This window comes from Vulpes lagopus, chromosome 3 (genome assembly GCF_018345385.1).
Source record: "Vulpes lagopus strain Blue_001 chromosome 3, ASM1834538v1, whole genome shotgun sequence".
In the NCBI taxonomy this organism is placed as follows: domain Eukaryota; kingdom Metazoa; phylum Chordata; class Mammalia; order Carnivora; family Canidae; genus Vulpes; species Vulpes lagopus.
Window position 1 is genome coordinate 94,666,138 of NC_054826.1, and position 16,671 is coordinate 94,682,808.

Consider the following 16,671-nt stretch of genomic DNA (forward strand, 5'->3'; position numbering starts at 1 on the left):
TGGACTTTAATGCAGACAATAGCTAACAATTCCGGGAGCTCACTCGGAGCCACACCCTTCTAAACACTGTGCACAGGGTAGGTGAACTATTATCCCATCTTACAGGTGAGGAAGCTGAGACACAGAGAGCATCAATAACCCAGCCATGAGTATTTAGCCAGTACATGCATGGACCCCAGAGGGTAGCGGAGAAGCCCCAGTGAAACCAGGAACCACAGGTATCTCTGAAGAGCAGCATAATGTAATGGACACAAACACTGCTCATGCCTTGGACCCAGTTCAGAAGCAGGTTTTGTATAGCTGGTGAAGCTGACAGAGTTCTACAACGGCTGCTTCCACGTCCCTGGGAAGGGCCCTGATAATGCATTTATAGGATTACACGATTTAGAAAATCTGCAAAGCAGTATTTTGGGGGCATTTTCCTAGAGTCCCTGTCCTCAAATAAGTTCTGGCCTCCATAGTCACCTGCATCCAACATATAATTTTTTTTAAAGGTTGGGGTAGGGACAGGAAGGTGACATGCCAGGTGTTTATAGCAGGCACAGAGGAGAAGCAGCAAGTTCTGGGGTCGGTCAAGCCAGCTGGATCCTGGCAGTGAGCAGTGCACCGGGCTACAGGACTAACCCTGGCAAAGCTGCAGATGAGGGTGGGATGGGGGCACAAGGGGCTCCATCCCCTCAGCAGAAACAAATCCCGTTTCCAAATTCTTCTCCCCCCCCCCCCAGATTCCAAGGCTGTTTCTAGGGCAGTCACAGGTGATGAGTGTAAATAGAGGAATGAATGGTCTATCACCTCATGGCTCTATGATCCTGCGCAGGCTGCGTGATCCAGGGCTGAGCTCAAGTTTTCTCATCTGTAAAATGGAAGGATGACTCCCACCTTCTAAGGCAGTGGGCAGGATGCAAAAAAAGACTTGGTACAAAAAGTGCTGGGCCCAAGGTACAGGGTGAGGTATGCCCCCAAGAAAGCAGTGGAAAGCCCACAAGGCCCATCTGTGCTGGCTGCTGCTGGCCCTGTTGGTAGGCTAGGACCTGGTGGACACGTCTAGAGCAATGCCCACACCGCGCAGGTTTGTATGCCCCCTGCCCTGCACATCCCATTTCCACTCCCTGAGGGGGGAGCAGATGCAAGGGGGAATTCCAGACAGGATCAAACTGGGGCTCAACCTCCCTGCTCCCCCAGCATGGGGACCAACCAGAGCTGGCCAACACCCTGAGCCTCCATTTCTTACCCCAAAGAGGTTGCAGACCACACCGAGGGCACTCACGTGACACTAACCAGGCCCTGCCAGGACAGAGCCCTTAATAACTGTGAAGACTTCACGTCTTCCACCAACCTTTTTAATGCTCTCAACTATAGCAGCAGGATACTCTCTGCTCATTTTGCTGAATGGACAGATGATGAATGAACGAATGGGGATGAAGGTCAGTTAAGTGACCTGCCCAACATCACACAGTTGGGCAGTAGCAGAAAGGGCACAAACCTGCACCTGATTTCCCCGTTGTGGTCATGGCCAGCAGGGGCCCTGGGCATCCCCAGAGACAGCTCAATGAGGCTGTAAGGCAGCGTGCCTGGGTCCCGCTGGCCAGGCAGGGATGGCTTCTCTGGGAGCCATGGTAGGAACAGTAGAGCAAGAGCCCTAACACAAGCACCCTGGACAGGACACTGAGAGTCCAGCCTCCCGGTCCCATAGCAGCCCCCAGGGACACTCCCCTGTTCCACTCCTGACCCCTCCTATCCTGTCCCCTCGAAGTAGCAAGCAAGATGTGCTAACAGCATGGATCTGCTCATGCTACTGCACCAGCCTCTCATAATTCCCTCTGCAAACAGAACAAACCCCCTCCACCCCAGGCCCCACGGCAATAGTGATCATCATGTCACAGCTGATTAGGTGTCTCAACCACCTGACCCTGGGCCAGAGCTCTTGAGCACTGCAGTCCTCAGCTTTTTCCAATACAGACCTGGCTCATGGACGCTGGTAGGCTGGATCAATGGATGATTAGCAGAGCTAATACCCAAGGCACACTTCCCTAAGTATCCGGTACCAGCTGGAGGCATTTCAACCCATTTTATAAGTGGAAAGCTGAGGCCCAGAAAGGCTAAGACACTTGCCCAGGGTCACGTAGCAACAGTCTCCAGAACTCACTTTACTGGTCACTTACCCCTGGTCACTCTGTGATAATGATGAGGACTGGGCACCCCAACCTGGATCCTGCCACAACCCCCTCCAAATATCCCTCTCTCCCCACCCCCACCCCAGAGGTCCCGTGTGCAGGGCTGGGGGTGGGGAGGGGGGGAGGGGTAAGAGACTCACCAGCACACGGTCTCCCAGGCGCAGGTCCTTGTCGCCACGCTTCACGGAGCCGCTGTCCGAGAGGTTGGAGCCCGACTCGTTGCCCGTCTTGACCGAGCTGTTGAGGACACTCTCCCGCAGCGGGATGACCCTGCTGCTGAGCGGCGGTGTGGCCGTGCCCGAGTGCAGCGACAGGTTCTGGGCAGTGAGCGACTCCACCGAGTGCGCATCGCTGCCCGAGCCCTCGGCCGTGGGCTGCCGCGTGAGCTTGGAGGGCCGCGTGAAGATGCCCTGCAGGGCCGGGCACTCGAAGTAGCGCACACCACCCACCGCGCCGTCGTTCTTGCCCACCGGCTCGTCCAGCACCACACCGGCCCACTGGCCCGGCGCGAACTGCGTCTCGCCCAGGTACTGCACCACGCCCGGCTTCACGCCGTTCACCCACACCCGCTCGCCCACCGCGAAGTCCCCCAGGAAGTCATCGCCCACCTCGCCCGCCTTGGGGCCTGGCTTCTCAGTGGTGGTGGCGGCGGCAGCAGCGGCGGGGGCCACAGGGCCTGAGGCCTGCTTGTGCAGGGGGGAGCCTGCGGGGCGGGAGAGAGGCAGCGGTCAGGGCCCTGAGCACCTGCTAACTGGTGGGGAAACTGAGGCAGGCGTGGCTGGCCACAGGGCCTTGGGCAGCCCGAGGTCTCACCCCATCTCCTAACCCTGGCAGCGGGTTCCCGGGATTCAAAGCTCAGCGGAGTGCTTCCTTGGGAAGTAACACCCTTCACCACTCAGGGGCACCCACAAATGAACCCATTCTCAAGGGTTACTCGCAGCCACCTGCCCATCCTAGTGGGTGCCAGCCCCTGGCTGTTAAACTGAGGCCCCGCCTACGGCCTCAGGCTGGACTCAGATCCTGAGGGTGCTCTCTGTATCCCTCCACCTCTGCCCCAGTCAGCTGGGGGCCCCACGAAACAATCTCAGACTGTTCTTTGACAGCTGGTGACAACCAGACACCTCCGGGCAGGAAGGGGCCAGAACACTGTCTTGCTCCACTCCTGAGTCTCACCTCCCCTACCTGAGCTGCAGCCCAAAGGGTCAGGGCTGCAAAGAGCAGGGAAAGTAAGGGGGGGAGTGCGTGGGAGGCAAGCCCTTCAAGCCCACATTCCTGGGGCTGAACTCTGGCTCTCTGGGCTCAGGGATGCCCTGGCCTAGCCCCTCTTTAGAGGAGAAATGACCCTGAGGCTCAGAGAGGCAGAAATGGGACTGAAACCCAGGGAGAGGCCTGTCTCCCCAGCCTGGGCCGTGATGTTCTACAGCCCGCTGAAAAGATGGGAGGGAAGGCAAGCAACTAGCTCAAGGTTACTCGTGAAAGACAAAGCAGGGCCCACCCCACGTGCTTTGTGTGTATCTGGCCCTTGGGCCTCACGGAGGGCCTCCTGTGCAATGGGGCTCAGGAAGCCGGCCTGTTTGCACCACAAGGTTGGGAGGCTGCCTTTTACTTTCCACCAGACATAGCATCAAACAGAGGAGGAGGACTCCTTCTCTGCTCCAGACACTGATGCTTTTGTGAAACAGAGATGGGAATAGGAGGCAAGCACATGCTGCCACACCCCCAACAGAGCTGCCTATGTTTTTAGTCCTTTCCGAGGCAGCCAGTGGAGGGGCCGCAGGGCAGTGGCTCCCACCACACTCTTCCTCTCAGCCAAGGCCAAGAAGCCCTGGGCACTAGGCCTGGCAGGATGCTGTATTAAGACTGGAAGCCAGAGCTTCTGGGGGCTGCGGGGAGCCACACAAGTCCAAGGTCAAGCTGGACATACAAGACCAGCCCCACAGGTTCTCTCTGAGGGTCACTGGCAGGGGTAATGGGGAGCACGTGGCACCCAGGGCCTTGGCAGCCAGATGGGGGGTCCTGACCAAGGGGATATCTGAACTGTGACCTAGGTGCTTATGAGATCAATGGGCTTCACTGCTGAACTTCACTGACAACCATAGTAATCACTCCCATTCACTGATGCTCTGTGCTAAGAGGCGGACATACAGCAGCTCATCTGACCCTCATGGTTAATCCTGTGAGGTGATTTTTGTTATCTCTGATTTGCAGATGAAGAAACAGACTTGGGGAGATCAGGTATTTTATCTAGGCTCCCAGGCAAAAGGCAGCAGAGCCTACTGGCCACAGGCTTCTGGCTCTTGATGTAGGGCCCAGATACACGTCAAACCAAAAAATATGCACTAAAGCACCTACCGTGCCAAGCCTCAAACTATAATCACCCCAAATCCCTTGGACTTGCTTGAAAATGGGCGCATTTTCTAGAATCTGGCCAAACCCCAACTTGTCTTTTACTCCATCCCATGTAGGGATGTTCCCTTCCACTTTGTTTAGAGAAAACCCCTGTGTGGGGGTGGGGGACCCAAGGCTCTCTTCCACCACCCAGGCCCCACCAGGCCGAGACCACAGTGGCTGAGAAGCAGGCCCTGGAACCCCAGGGAGGCTGTTCTCAGTGCCTGGCCCATACAAGTGTTATTTTGATGAGAATAACTTATACGAAGACTAAAGGATTAAAAAAATAAAAATAAAAACCCACAAAGGGCCCCAGGAGGCAGAAGAAGGGCTTCCAGACAGGTTTTGGTGACCTTGAGCGAGTGGCTCTCCCCTGAGAAAAATGAGGCAGGTGCTGAGCCCTCTGCAGCTGGCATAAAACATACAGAGTATCATCAGCTTGGACCTTGTCCTGCTGGTTCCCTGTGCCCGGGGCTGAGCTCCTGGGGGCCCCCAGTCCTGATCTAGGGCAACCCCATATTATAAGGAACTCTGCAGGGATCTGGGAACTCTGTCCACCCTCCCAACCCCCTACAGATCCAGTGAGCAACTTCCTGAGGAAAAGCTGCTCTGAAAAGCAGCTGTAGGTGGAGGAAGCCACACACTGGAATATGGCCTGGCCCTCCCCTCCTCGTGACACTGCCCAAGGAGCCATGGGGTCCGTCAACACGGAGCCAACGCCATGGTTATTAAGATAGCAGCTACCGCCTATGAAGTGCCGATGGCACGCCGCTCGACAGACTGGATACTTTATGTTATATTCTTATTGTGCAGATTAGGAAGTAGAGGTCGTGACTCTTGTCCAGAGCTGCCCAGGCAGGAGTCAAGCCCAGCTGGTCTGGCTCAAAGCCCTCCCCCTTGCCAGGCCCCCATGTGCTCGTGTGTATGGCACGCACCCTTCCCTTATCCGTTTCTAGAATGCTTCCCCGTGCCCTGGGGCTCTATGATGCCCGCTAACTGATCTGGACAGCTGTGCCTACCTGGCCTTGATGCTTAGAGCACAGAGGAGGGTCCCAGGTCGAGGGGGATCGAGTGTGGCTATTCTTGGCGAGAAGCTGCCCGCCCAGCTGTCGCCCTCCCCAGCTGTCCCGAGCCAGGCAGGCCCTCAGGTAATCTTTCTTCCCCACCCTTGCCCCTTCCAGGGTCATAGGCCAGAGACCAGCTGTTCCAGCAGCTGCTAAAATCCAGGTCCCAGGCCTGTGGCGATGACCATGCTTGGGGGTTTCACATCATTTTTCCTCTCCGGTGCCCTGGGCTGCCCCAGCCTGGCGGGGACAAACCCCCGTCCAATCCCTGACTCGCACTGGAAAGCCTCCGGAGGCCTAGGCTTGAGAAGGTAATGAAAACCCGGAGAGAGCCCCCTTCCCTCCAGGGAGTCATCGGCAACCCACGGGCGAGGCCTGGCCAAGCCCCTTTCCCTATCTGGGCCTGTTTCCGCACAGGGCCAACCAAGGGCTGAGCAGAGACAGCCAGGACCTCATGGTTTCCTGTCCCACCTGTTGTCCCAGAGCTATCAGACCTGGCTGGCTCCCCTGGCACACCCCCTGGGGCTCTGAGGCAGGTTCCTGAAGCTCCCTGAGGGTAGGGCCTGGGCCTCCCTCCCTCCGAGCCCCCCCAGCATGGAGCAGCCTGGCCCCCACGCCCAGCAAGCCCCCAAGAAAGCAAAGGGTAGCAAGAAACTTAACCCTCTGTGTAACACTTGGTCCTTTTCCCAGACCCCAGGCACAAGGGAATTTACTGCTGGTTTCAAGTTCAAAGCAGGACTTTGAGGAAAAAGGCTGAGGGGCCTGGTGTGTGTGGGGGTAGGGTGGGGGGGTGGCAGCAGCTGGTGGCCTGCTGCAGTGGAGGGGATGCCCAGGCGAGAACACATTCCCCCACCTCCTGCTGCAGCTTGGGTCCCACCCTGCCTGGGGAAGAGGGGAGAGACTTTGCCCACACCTGCCGAATCTCAGCTGCCAGGGACCCCATTCCCAGAGCCCCAAGGTCAGATGCTAGGGACTACAAGCACTGACAAATGGGGTGCAGATAACAACAAGCTAGATTCATGGGGGCCTGGGGCTGGAGAGAGAAGGCTCACTGTGAATGGAGGCAGGAGTGCCTTTCAGAACCTCTGCCCTGACAGTCACACAGCTCACTCCTCACCTCCTCAGAGAAGCCCTCCCTGACTGCTTCTCCTAAAAGCCAGTCCACCTGCATCGCCCTCTACCCGCTTCATCCTTCCAGAGATCTACCTGTGTTCCACCTGTATGCTTGCCTCCAGTACTTAAACAGGAGCTCAAGGGGCTCTGCTTACACTCTAGTGCCCAGGCCAGCAGCCCCTCAATGCAAGCTCCCTGCTCAGAGCTGGTCCCGTTCCCAGAAGGAGGGGCCGCCATGGTTCTTCCCATCCCATTCCTTCCACTAAGGACAGAGGCTTACTCCACGCAGCTCTTGGTTCACGGGTTCTCCCTCCCACCTCTGCACCTCCCTGAGCCCACCATTTGCCCTTCGTTTCTACAGGAAAGCTATGAACGCTCTCCTCCTTTTAGAAGCCAACCTCTATCCCCCTTTGGTCTCCCCACTATCTCTCGCCTCTCCCCCCTCAGTGGCTCTCCCTGTGAGCCACAAACACCACCCCCAGCCCATAAAATAACAGCTTCCCCCACTGACACCCCACCTGCGGTCACCCACTGTCCTTCCCACAAACTAGCTTTTCTCCTTCTATTTAAATGTTCATGCTACATAAGATCATTCATGTCCACTGCAGAAAAAAATACAGTTACTGACTTTTTTTGAAAAAAGGAAAGCATCTATAGCTCTACCATACAAACACAATTACAGTTAGTATCTTGGAACACGTTTCTCCGGACTTCATCCTGTGCACATACGTGCATACATATACTGCATACCTTAAAAAACACACAAAGTGGGGCCGTATTTCAGGGCACCTGGGGGGCGCAGCCGGTTAAGCACTGGACTCTTGGATTCGGCTCAGGTCGTGACCTCAAGACTCATGAGATTGAGCCCTAGGCCAGGCTCTGTGCTCAGTGGGAGTCTGCTTGGATATTCTCTCTCTCTCAAATAAATAAATAAATTTTATTAAAAAACAAAACAGGGCAGCCCAGGTGGCTCAGCGGTTTAGCGCCACCTTTGGCCCAAGGCGTGATCCTGGAGACCCGGGATCGATTCCCACGTCGGGCTCCCTGCATGGAGCCTGCTTCTCCCTCTGCCTGTGCCTCTGCCTCTCTCTCTGTGTATCTCTCATGATTAAATAAATAAAATCTTTAAAAAAACAAAACAAAGCAAAACAAAACACCAAGTGGGGCTGTATTTACATTACTTGGTTCTCTGCTCTTCTGGACTCCTCTCTGCCTCCTCTGCCCATGCCTGCCCCCCTGGTGGTCCTCTGTCCACCTGTGTTCCAGCCGGTGGGGTGCTGGGAAAGGCTTACCAATGAGGTCTCCAGGAGAAAATTAATAACCCCAATTTGTAGCATTTGCCAATTTCCGTGGTCAATTTCAAGCTACCAGCATGGTGTCGCTGAATACAGAGTTGAAAAGAGATTATATAGTGTTTCCACCATAGAGCAATAACCTCAAAAACACAGATAGGATAAAATCCTAGTTCTCTCTATAGACTCCCTGAATGATGGACAGGATAGAAGACCAAGATGCACCAAGTCTCTGCTCTGTCTCTAAAGCAGGGAGCAGGAGGGGAGGGGCGAGAGGGCGAGAGGCAGGAGGAATGTCCCCCTTCCGTGGTCGGGACCTGGGGAGCCCTGGGAGCGCTCCCCCTACAACCTAACCCACTCCTGCACCTTTAGCTACTGCTTACATGCTGCCTTGTCCCTGCTAATCATTCTCCTTGTAAAAGAGAAGACTTAGAAGTTGGGCCCCAACTGCTCTCTCCAGTCCAGATCCCTTCCCTGGCTACCAGACGTGCCCTTCTAACAGCTGCCCCTGCCTGGAAGTCCCCTAGGACTTCACACTTGACATTCTAGATCACAGTGACCCCTTGCAGGAGCTCCTCCTCTGTACACCCCAATTGTACAGAGAGTGTATCCCCCAACGCCCATTTATTCAGAGCACAAGTCCTCATTGCCCCTTCCCCCTCACCGTGGCCCCTAATCCAGTTATTCATCATATCTAGTAATTCCACAGAAGAAATAACTCCACCTCCTTCTAGAGTCTCAGAGGCCCCTCTAAAGATCAGGCCCATGAGACTTCACACCATCTGACACAGCAGCCTCCAGAAGGGTCTCTCTCAACCTCCAGCACCCCTTGTCCTGCTTCACCTGCCCCCAGAGACACTGGGGAGACCCCCCCTAAACACAAACCCACTCACATCATCACTCCCCACCCAGGTCATTTCAATGCTAGACAGCAAACACTTTCTAGGTTAACCTAGGACTTTTAGAACAAGCCTGTATTACTTTGGTTAAAAATATCATAAAAATGAAATACAACAGGGACATCTGGGTGGCTCACTGGGTTAGGCGTCTGCCTTCTGCTCAAGTCATGATCCCAGGGTCCTGGGATCTGGCCCCACATCATCACATTATCCGGCTCCCTGCTCAGTGGGGAGTCTGCTTCTCCCTCTGCCCGTCCCACTGCTTGTGCTGGCTCTCTCTTAAATAAATAAATAAAACCTTTAAAAAAAGAAATATATTTTTAATTAGAAAACATTAAATAGGGAATGTAATCTTTGGTCCATTTCCCAAAGAAATAATTCAGAAAGAAAAAAACCTGACTCCATGTCTTATCATTCACAAAACAAACAACAAAAAAAACTCCAGGGGTGCCTGGCTGGCTCAGTCAGTGAAGCATGTGACTCTTGATCTTGGGGTTGTTAGTTTAAGCCCCACACTGGGTTTAAAATTTACTTAAAATTTTTTAAATCTTAAAAAAAAAAAAAGCAAAACCCTGAATCTAAGTGTCCCCAAAATAGGGGAGTATTATACAAATTATGGTCAAGTCTTTCAGATTCTTAAGCAACTTTTTTTTTTAAAAGATTTTATTTTTTTTTAACTAATCTCTATACCCCACATGGGGTTTGAACTCACAACTCCAAGATCAACAGTCTCGTGTTCTACCCACTGAGCCACCCAGTTGGCCCCTAAGCAACTTTTAAAATAATTCTTCCAGGTTATACAGAAAGGTGATTCTGATGTGATACTTGGTCAGAAAGCAAGGCTCAAGAGTGTCCCAACATGGACACAGATGCCTGGATGTGGGAACATGATAAAAAGTTATCAATTTTACAAAAACACAAGAGGGGCCTTGCAGGGACTCACAGTGACAATATGCTATGAACTGAGTAGTAGTAATAAAGTCTGCCCTTGTCCCTGAAGGCCAGAGGGAAAAAAGTGTGCCTATGCTAAGACCCAGTCCCTCAAGGAAGCAAGCAGTATTTTATTTATTTATTTTTTTGTTTTGTTTTGTTTTTTTGCAAGCAGTATTTTAAATGTTCCATAGAACACAGTTCCACGTGGGATTAATAGATATTACAAAAATTAGTAATCTCCAAATTCAAACAAGTCTGAGAAATAGTAGCTTAAACAAGGCTATGGTTACTTTGCTGCAGGACTTGTCTGAGCCTTTAACATGCTAATGAGCACCACGGGGCTATAAAGAAGGTGACCACATGATTTGTCATCCCAAACCAGACACCCTAAAGAGAATGGATGTGCTACTAATATAGCGTCACACCAAGACCACAGACATAATCCAGGGCTGTCCCAGACAGAATGGTCACCCTGGCCTTTCCCTCTCTGTGTCTTCTAGGGAAACCCTGTCTGTCTATCAGACCAGATCCAACACCTCTCCCTGGCACAGCCACTCTGCAGAACCCCATTTTCCCAACCACCTCCGTTGGACGGATGTATCTCAGAATGCAGGCCTGGGAGGCGGGACCCACACCAACACCCCCTCCTTTCTATCCTCGGAGCCCATGACAAAAGCTAAAATGCAGATTGGCCACAATCCTGACCCCAAAGCAACAACGTAAATGTGCCACAAACCCCAAAGCAGCCCTGCTGCTCTAAGCCCTCTCCGGGCCCCAGCAGGTGCTCAGGGCAGAGGTCATGAAGAAAAGGAGAGGGTCTCCGTAGCATTTCTCAAGGGAGCCAGATTTCCCACAGTGCGTCCCCCAGCCTGGCCCACTCTCCAGCAGTCCTTCTGATAGCATAGCGAGGGCTGATTCCACCCCCTCGGCCCACTGTGACCAAGGCAGGGCCCACCCCTCGCAGCCACAACAGGCCCGGCATCCCCCTGCCACACGGCCTCTGGCCGGCCACCCCTGAAGAAGGAACCCTCTATCAATCCACTCTGAGATGGGCCCCGTCCCAAGGGTAGCTCAGCATCCTTGAACCAAATGGAACCCAGAAGTCCCCTTTCATTCCCCCTACTCCTAAACCAAGAGGACAGAGTCCCCACCCAGCAGACTCAGGTGGGGACAGAGGGGAAGAAAGACGTGGGATGCTTACCCTGGAAAGAGCAGAGCCAGCTCCCCATGGAGAAGCCCTGCTTCGGCCACACCACAGCAGGCAGGCGCTGGCAGATGGGCCCCTGCCCCCCAGATCGATAATGGGCAACGTCAGGAACGTTAGGAGGCTGCCCTGCCCCCCACCTGCTCTGCAGCCCAGCCGCAGAAATGCTCAGTGTGGCTTTCCTCATCCTGATGCCATTAAAAAGTTTAGGATGTGGTTAGGGGAGGAGGACCGGAGAAGTTGACCTTGAAGGGAGTGGGAGGCAGCCCAGGGCTTGTGCAGGCTTTGCAGGAGCAAAGGCTGGAAGTCTGTGTTGGTTCTGCCCACGTTTGCACAGCAGCTGGGACAAGTCACTTAAGATGGGGATGATGTCGTCTGCCCTCCCAAGGAGCAGAGAACCAAGGTGAAAGACATAATCCTCCAGGGTGCACCAGGGTAGAGCCAGTGTCCAAGACTACAGGCCAACTCCAAGGTCTGAGGGCCCCACGTGGGGGCACAGGAGGCTGGTGCCCATGTCTGGAGTACCCACAAGGTATGAGGGCATCTGAGCCCCAGCTCCGGAAGCCAGAACTGAAAAGCTCTGGGATCAGCCCTGTGTGGACCCCTTGGGGGGATCACAATATAGAAGGTGGACCCTGGGGACGTCTGGGTGGCTCAATGGTTGAGTTTGTCTGCCTTTGGCTCAGGTCATGATCCCGGAGTCCTGGGATCGAGTCCCACATCAGGCAGGGACTTCTGCTCCTCCCTCTGCCTGTGTCTCTCATGAATAAAAAAATAAAATCTTAAAAATAAGAGGTGGATCATGTCCCATGGGGTCTGCTCCATGCCTGAGGGGGAACACCCATGCACACTCACCCTTGACCTCCCATATCCTGGGTCCCCAGCATGAAGAAAGGCCCATAGGCAGTTTGGAGCACAGTTATGACTGACCTAAGGAGAACCAATTCCTGCTTCCTGCTTGCCACCTGCCCAGGATGGGAGCCCACGACAGGAGGCGAGAGTGTGGTGCTGGGACTAAACTGGGGGGCCAGCCACCACCCCTCTCCCCCGCAACAGGGCAGCAGGTGCCAGCTGCCTGAGCCAGCGTTAGACCTGGCCCCCCCCCCCAAAAAAAAAAAGAAAAAAAAAGACCTGGCCCAGTCTGAGTCTCCACAGCAGCCCCACCACTCTCTGGCCCTATTGTTCTGGGCAACTCAGATGACAGCTCAAGCCTCAGTTTTGTCATCTCTATTCTTTCAATAGTTCTCGCCCTGGGCTATGAGTGAGAAGCGGCATGGTAAGATGTCATGGTGAAGTAGAGTGTCAAGCACCACCCTTCCTGAATGGGACACACCTCTGGGGCCTGACCACAGCTCCGGGGACAGGAGAGGCTCCTCAAGGAGCTGCTTGCGGTCTGTCCCTTGGTCCAGCAGCCCTGGGTCCTCCCCATGTCACTGCAGCCGTTCTGGTTGGGGACAGGAGGGACGCCCACAACCTGGCCTGGCCTGCCTCCACCTGAGGCCCAGAAGCAGACTCCAGGGAAGGGCTGTGGGCTTCTGGTCACAGCCTCCTGTCATCCCCTCTTGCCCACCATTGCAAGGCAGTGGCGGCCGTGCCCCACCCCTGCAGGGTGCTCCAGACTCAAAAGGAGGGCTGTACCCCTCCAGACTCAAAAGGAGGGCTGTACCCCCTGCTGTACCCCAGCAGAAGCCCTGGCCACCAGCCTGGAAGCCTGGACCCTCAGGATGGATTCCAAAGCCCCAGGCAGCCCTGGTGTCAGCTCCCAGCTCCCCGATGGGGCTCCTGGCGCCTGCCCTGGCCCATTCCCAAAACTCCCCCTTGCCCACTTGAGCTGCTCTCCGGCTCCCAGACATCTCAAGACTCAGAGCCTTTGCAGCCACTATTCTGTCTGCCTGCTTGCTCTTCCCACTTGGCTGGGCTGGTTCCTACTTTTCCCTCAGATCTTTATACCAGTGTCACCCCCTCAGCAAGACCTCCCTGGCAGCCTGATCTGAAGCAGCCCCCAGGGGTGCTCTATCCTGCCTGGCTGGGCTGCCCCTGCCCCCACTGGGGTTCCCAGACCACCCTACCTGCTGCTCTGACCACCTTGAGGCCACCTCCTAGTGTGACAGTCCCCCCCCCCCCCCAAACAGCCCCTGGTTCCTGCCACTTCCTGTATGTTATAGCTCTGGGGACTGACAGCACAGGCTGAGGAGGCAGGGGCATCAGTCCAGGTCCAGGCTCAGCCCTCTGCCCAGAGGCTGAGCTCATACTTTGGGTGACAGCCACTGCCCTGATTCCCAGAGCAGAGTCCAGCTTATTGCTGGCCCCCTCCCATCACCCCCAGACTCCAGCCTCCACCAGACCCACCCCTGGGGCCCCGGGGCCCCTCACAGATGGCCAGTGCCAGGGGGTGGGGGAGGGGCCAACCCTGTCCTCTGGGGCTTCCACCTGCCCCTCCTCCTCTCCAGAGGCTCTTGCTCCGAGAGTCGAGAGCCAGAGCAGAGACAAGAGCAGCTGTGGGCCTCAGAAAACTACCTTCCGGGACGCCTGGGTGGCTCAGCAGTTGGGTGTCTGCCTTTAGTTCAGGGCATGATCCCGGGGCCCTGGGATCGACTTCCACATCGGGCTCCCCACATGAGAGCCTGCTTCTCCCTCTGCCTGTGTCTCTGCCTCTCTCTATGTCTCTCATAAATAAATAAATATATTTATTTAAAGTTGAAAGAAAGAAAGAAAGAAAGAAAGAAAGAAAGAAAGAAAGAAAGAAAGAAAGAAAGAAAGAAAGAAAGAAATCTGCCTTCCCCTCTCACCAGGCCCATTGCTCCAGGCTCTCTGTTCTGTCCCCACCACCTGGGAGACTTGCTGGGGTGGGGAGCTGCAGCAGCAGCAGCAGCAGTGCCAGAGGGGGATGATGACACCAAGCCCAGCTGCAGCTGAGGCCGCCTGCATGCCCAGCGGTGGGCACAGGGGTGTGGCTCTGTAATCAATCAGGCCTTCACTAAGCAGCACCTCCTCTCTCTGGAACAGTCGCTGCAGGGGATGCAGAGGGGAGTTGGGGGGAGTTAGACCACCAGCCCCACCCTCAGAGGCTCTGCCCCGGGCAGGGTAACTAGGAAGCAAGCAGCAGGCCACACAGTGTAGCCCATTCAAGATGACAGCAAAGAGTACAGTAGCACCCGGGGCACATCCCCCCAAAGGCAGGAAGACGTGGAATAGTGAGGTGGAGACCTGGGCATGGCCCACGATCTAACTGCTTAAAACAATACATCCATAGGTGAAAAGATTAGGGGCGCCTGGGTGGCTCAATGGTTAAGCATCTGCCTTTGGCTCAGGTGGTGACCCTGGGGTCCTGGGAGCGAGTCCTGCATCGGGCTCCCTGCATGGAGCCTGCTTCTCCCTCTGCCTGTGTCTCTGCCTCTCTCTGTGTCTTTCATGAATAAATAAATAAAATCTTAAAAAAAAAATAGGCAAAAAGACTAGAAGGAACTCTATCACAGTAGTGGCTCTGATTATTAGCTTAAGAAGGAGGCTGATGGGTGCTTCTCCTATCACACTTCCAAATTTTTCTGTGACGGGACTATGGATGGATGGGGAAAGGAAAAAAAAAAGAGTCTTTAATGAGTTTTGTACCTGCAGGCACTTCACACTCATTAACTCTTGATCTAATCGGAGAAATGATGTGATCCCATTTGTGGCTCAGAGAGGTTAAGTCACTCTTAGAGGGTCACACAGCAGGGGCCATTAGAAGGGGTATGAAGGGCTGGATCAGAGCCAGAATTCAGGCCCCTCTTGGTCAGGGAGAGAGCAATGAGGGAAAAACCCAGAAGGTGCCATGGAGCTGTCTCCAGGAGACAAGAGGATCAGGTCAGGCTGCTGACCTTCTCCCAGAGAGTGGCTACAGGCCCCCGCCCCTACCACCCCACTGGACCAGGCTCAGCTTGATGCCTTTGCTCATGCTCTTCCTCCACTGTAAGCAGGTCCTTCTCGCCTCCACACATCCTGAAGGCTGAGCTCATTCCCATTCCCCTGATGCCCCACTCTTGGTGGCCACCCCTGACCTCCCCCAGCCCCGGCAGTGAGTGCGGGCCTCCTGGCCTGTGTGGCCACATTTCTCCTCACCCCATTACCCAATCTCCACACAGTGGGCTGAGGGATGTGAGCACCCAGTCATTCCTCTAATACCCTCCAACAGCTCTGGTCACTCTGAACACCTACTCGAATCCCTGCCCTTCACCATCTGCCCTCTGCTACCCTCCCCAACCTTCTTTCCAACTCCTCTCCATCCAGACTTGTCCGCCTTCCCTCTCTAACAAACCAGGTCCTTTTCTGCTGCAGGGCCTTTGCATCACTCATTCCATCCACCTGGAACATCCTTTCCCCTTTGTTTTCTCTCTTTGGCTTCTTCCTGTTACTCAGGAATGTCTCTCATGAGTAGAGGATCTGCCACGTTATAATGAAGTCTGGGCCTCCTATGGGGCTGTTCTGGGCAAGCCCAGCTACAGAGGTCTGCCCAGGAGCTGTGCCACACAGCTTCTTTACCCTCCCACCCTAGCTCTGCTGGGGCCCTGGCTCTGCCAGCTGTCCATACCTCTGGTTCAAACTTTCCTTGACTCCACCCAGGGCCCAGATTGCCTAATCTGGCCCCTGGTAATATTTTTTTTTTTTTTTTTTGTCTCTCTAAACTTATGTAGTAAACAGATGAGACCGACAGCGTCTTACCCTGCTAGCTGGATTGTAATCAAAACCAGGATTTGTTGCCCAAAGACATTCATCACAGCGTCATTTATCAAAGTGAAAAATAGGAAACAGTCATCCCCAACTGCAGAGAATGAGCTAAGAATATGCTTCCAATTCTTTTTTATCATATTCCTTTTGATTTAAAGCTTTCCAAAGGTTTTCCAGTGTTATTACAACAGAAGTGAAATGCCCTGGACAGCCCGAAGCTGTCCCCACTTTGGCCCACCCTCTCTTACTGGCACACTTGTCACTGGCCACGTGCCAGTCACTCTCTTTCCCTCTCTCATATTTGCCACGTGCTCTTCTGCCACTGGGCCTTTGCACAAGCTATTCCCTCTCCCCAGAACACCCTCCCCTCTTCAACTACTATACTGTCACCCTCTGGACCTCAGCTCACATGTCTATCCTCAGGGCTGACCTCCCAGACCTGGTCAGGTCCTAGTTCTAGGATCTCACAACCCTCAACCCCCCTGCTCCCCACCAGAACGGCAGCCCCGAGGGCCGAGCTCACATCCGGTTTTGCTCAGAACAAGAACTCTGGCGGTTAAGACTGTGTCAACAAAGCAAGTCATTGATTTATATTTGTTGCATGGATAGGATATTTTACAGCCATTAAAAACGATGTGGAAAAATCCACTTGATCATCTTAGAAGGAAAAACCAGATTCTTAAGTTGTATATGCAGCATGATTGCAAATAGGTAAGAAGAAGAAAAAAAAGTAGGACATAAACCGAAATAACAGTTGCCTCTAGGGGGTGAGATTACAGGCAATTTTACCTCTGCACCTAACTTCCTAAATATTCCAGCATGGGCTACCTTTCTTTCATCTTCAGAGAAGCACATAGCTGACAGCTGTCCTCCGCCCCTCTGCTGTCCAAGCTGCACCCA

The 16,671-nt window shown here is 54.2% G+C and overlaps 1 protein-coding gene across 6 annotated transcripts in view; it reads right to left on the reverse strand.

Moving 5' to 3' along the window:
• The window catches only part of CLIP2 (CAP-Gly domain containing linker protein 2), a 72,717-nt gene that overhangs the window by 35,257 nt on the left and 20,789 nt on the right, over positions 1 to 16,671 (reverse strand). For all 6 annotated transcript variants that reach the window (XM_041748936.1, XM_041748935.1, XM_041748937.1 and 3 more), the window contains exon 4: positions 2,315 to 2,877. In XM_041748936.1, coding sequence (XP_041604870.1) covers positions 2,315 to 2,877 — 563 coding nt within the window. The remainder of the gene's footprint in view (positions 1 to 2,314; positions 2,878 to 16,671) is intronic.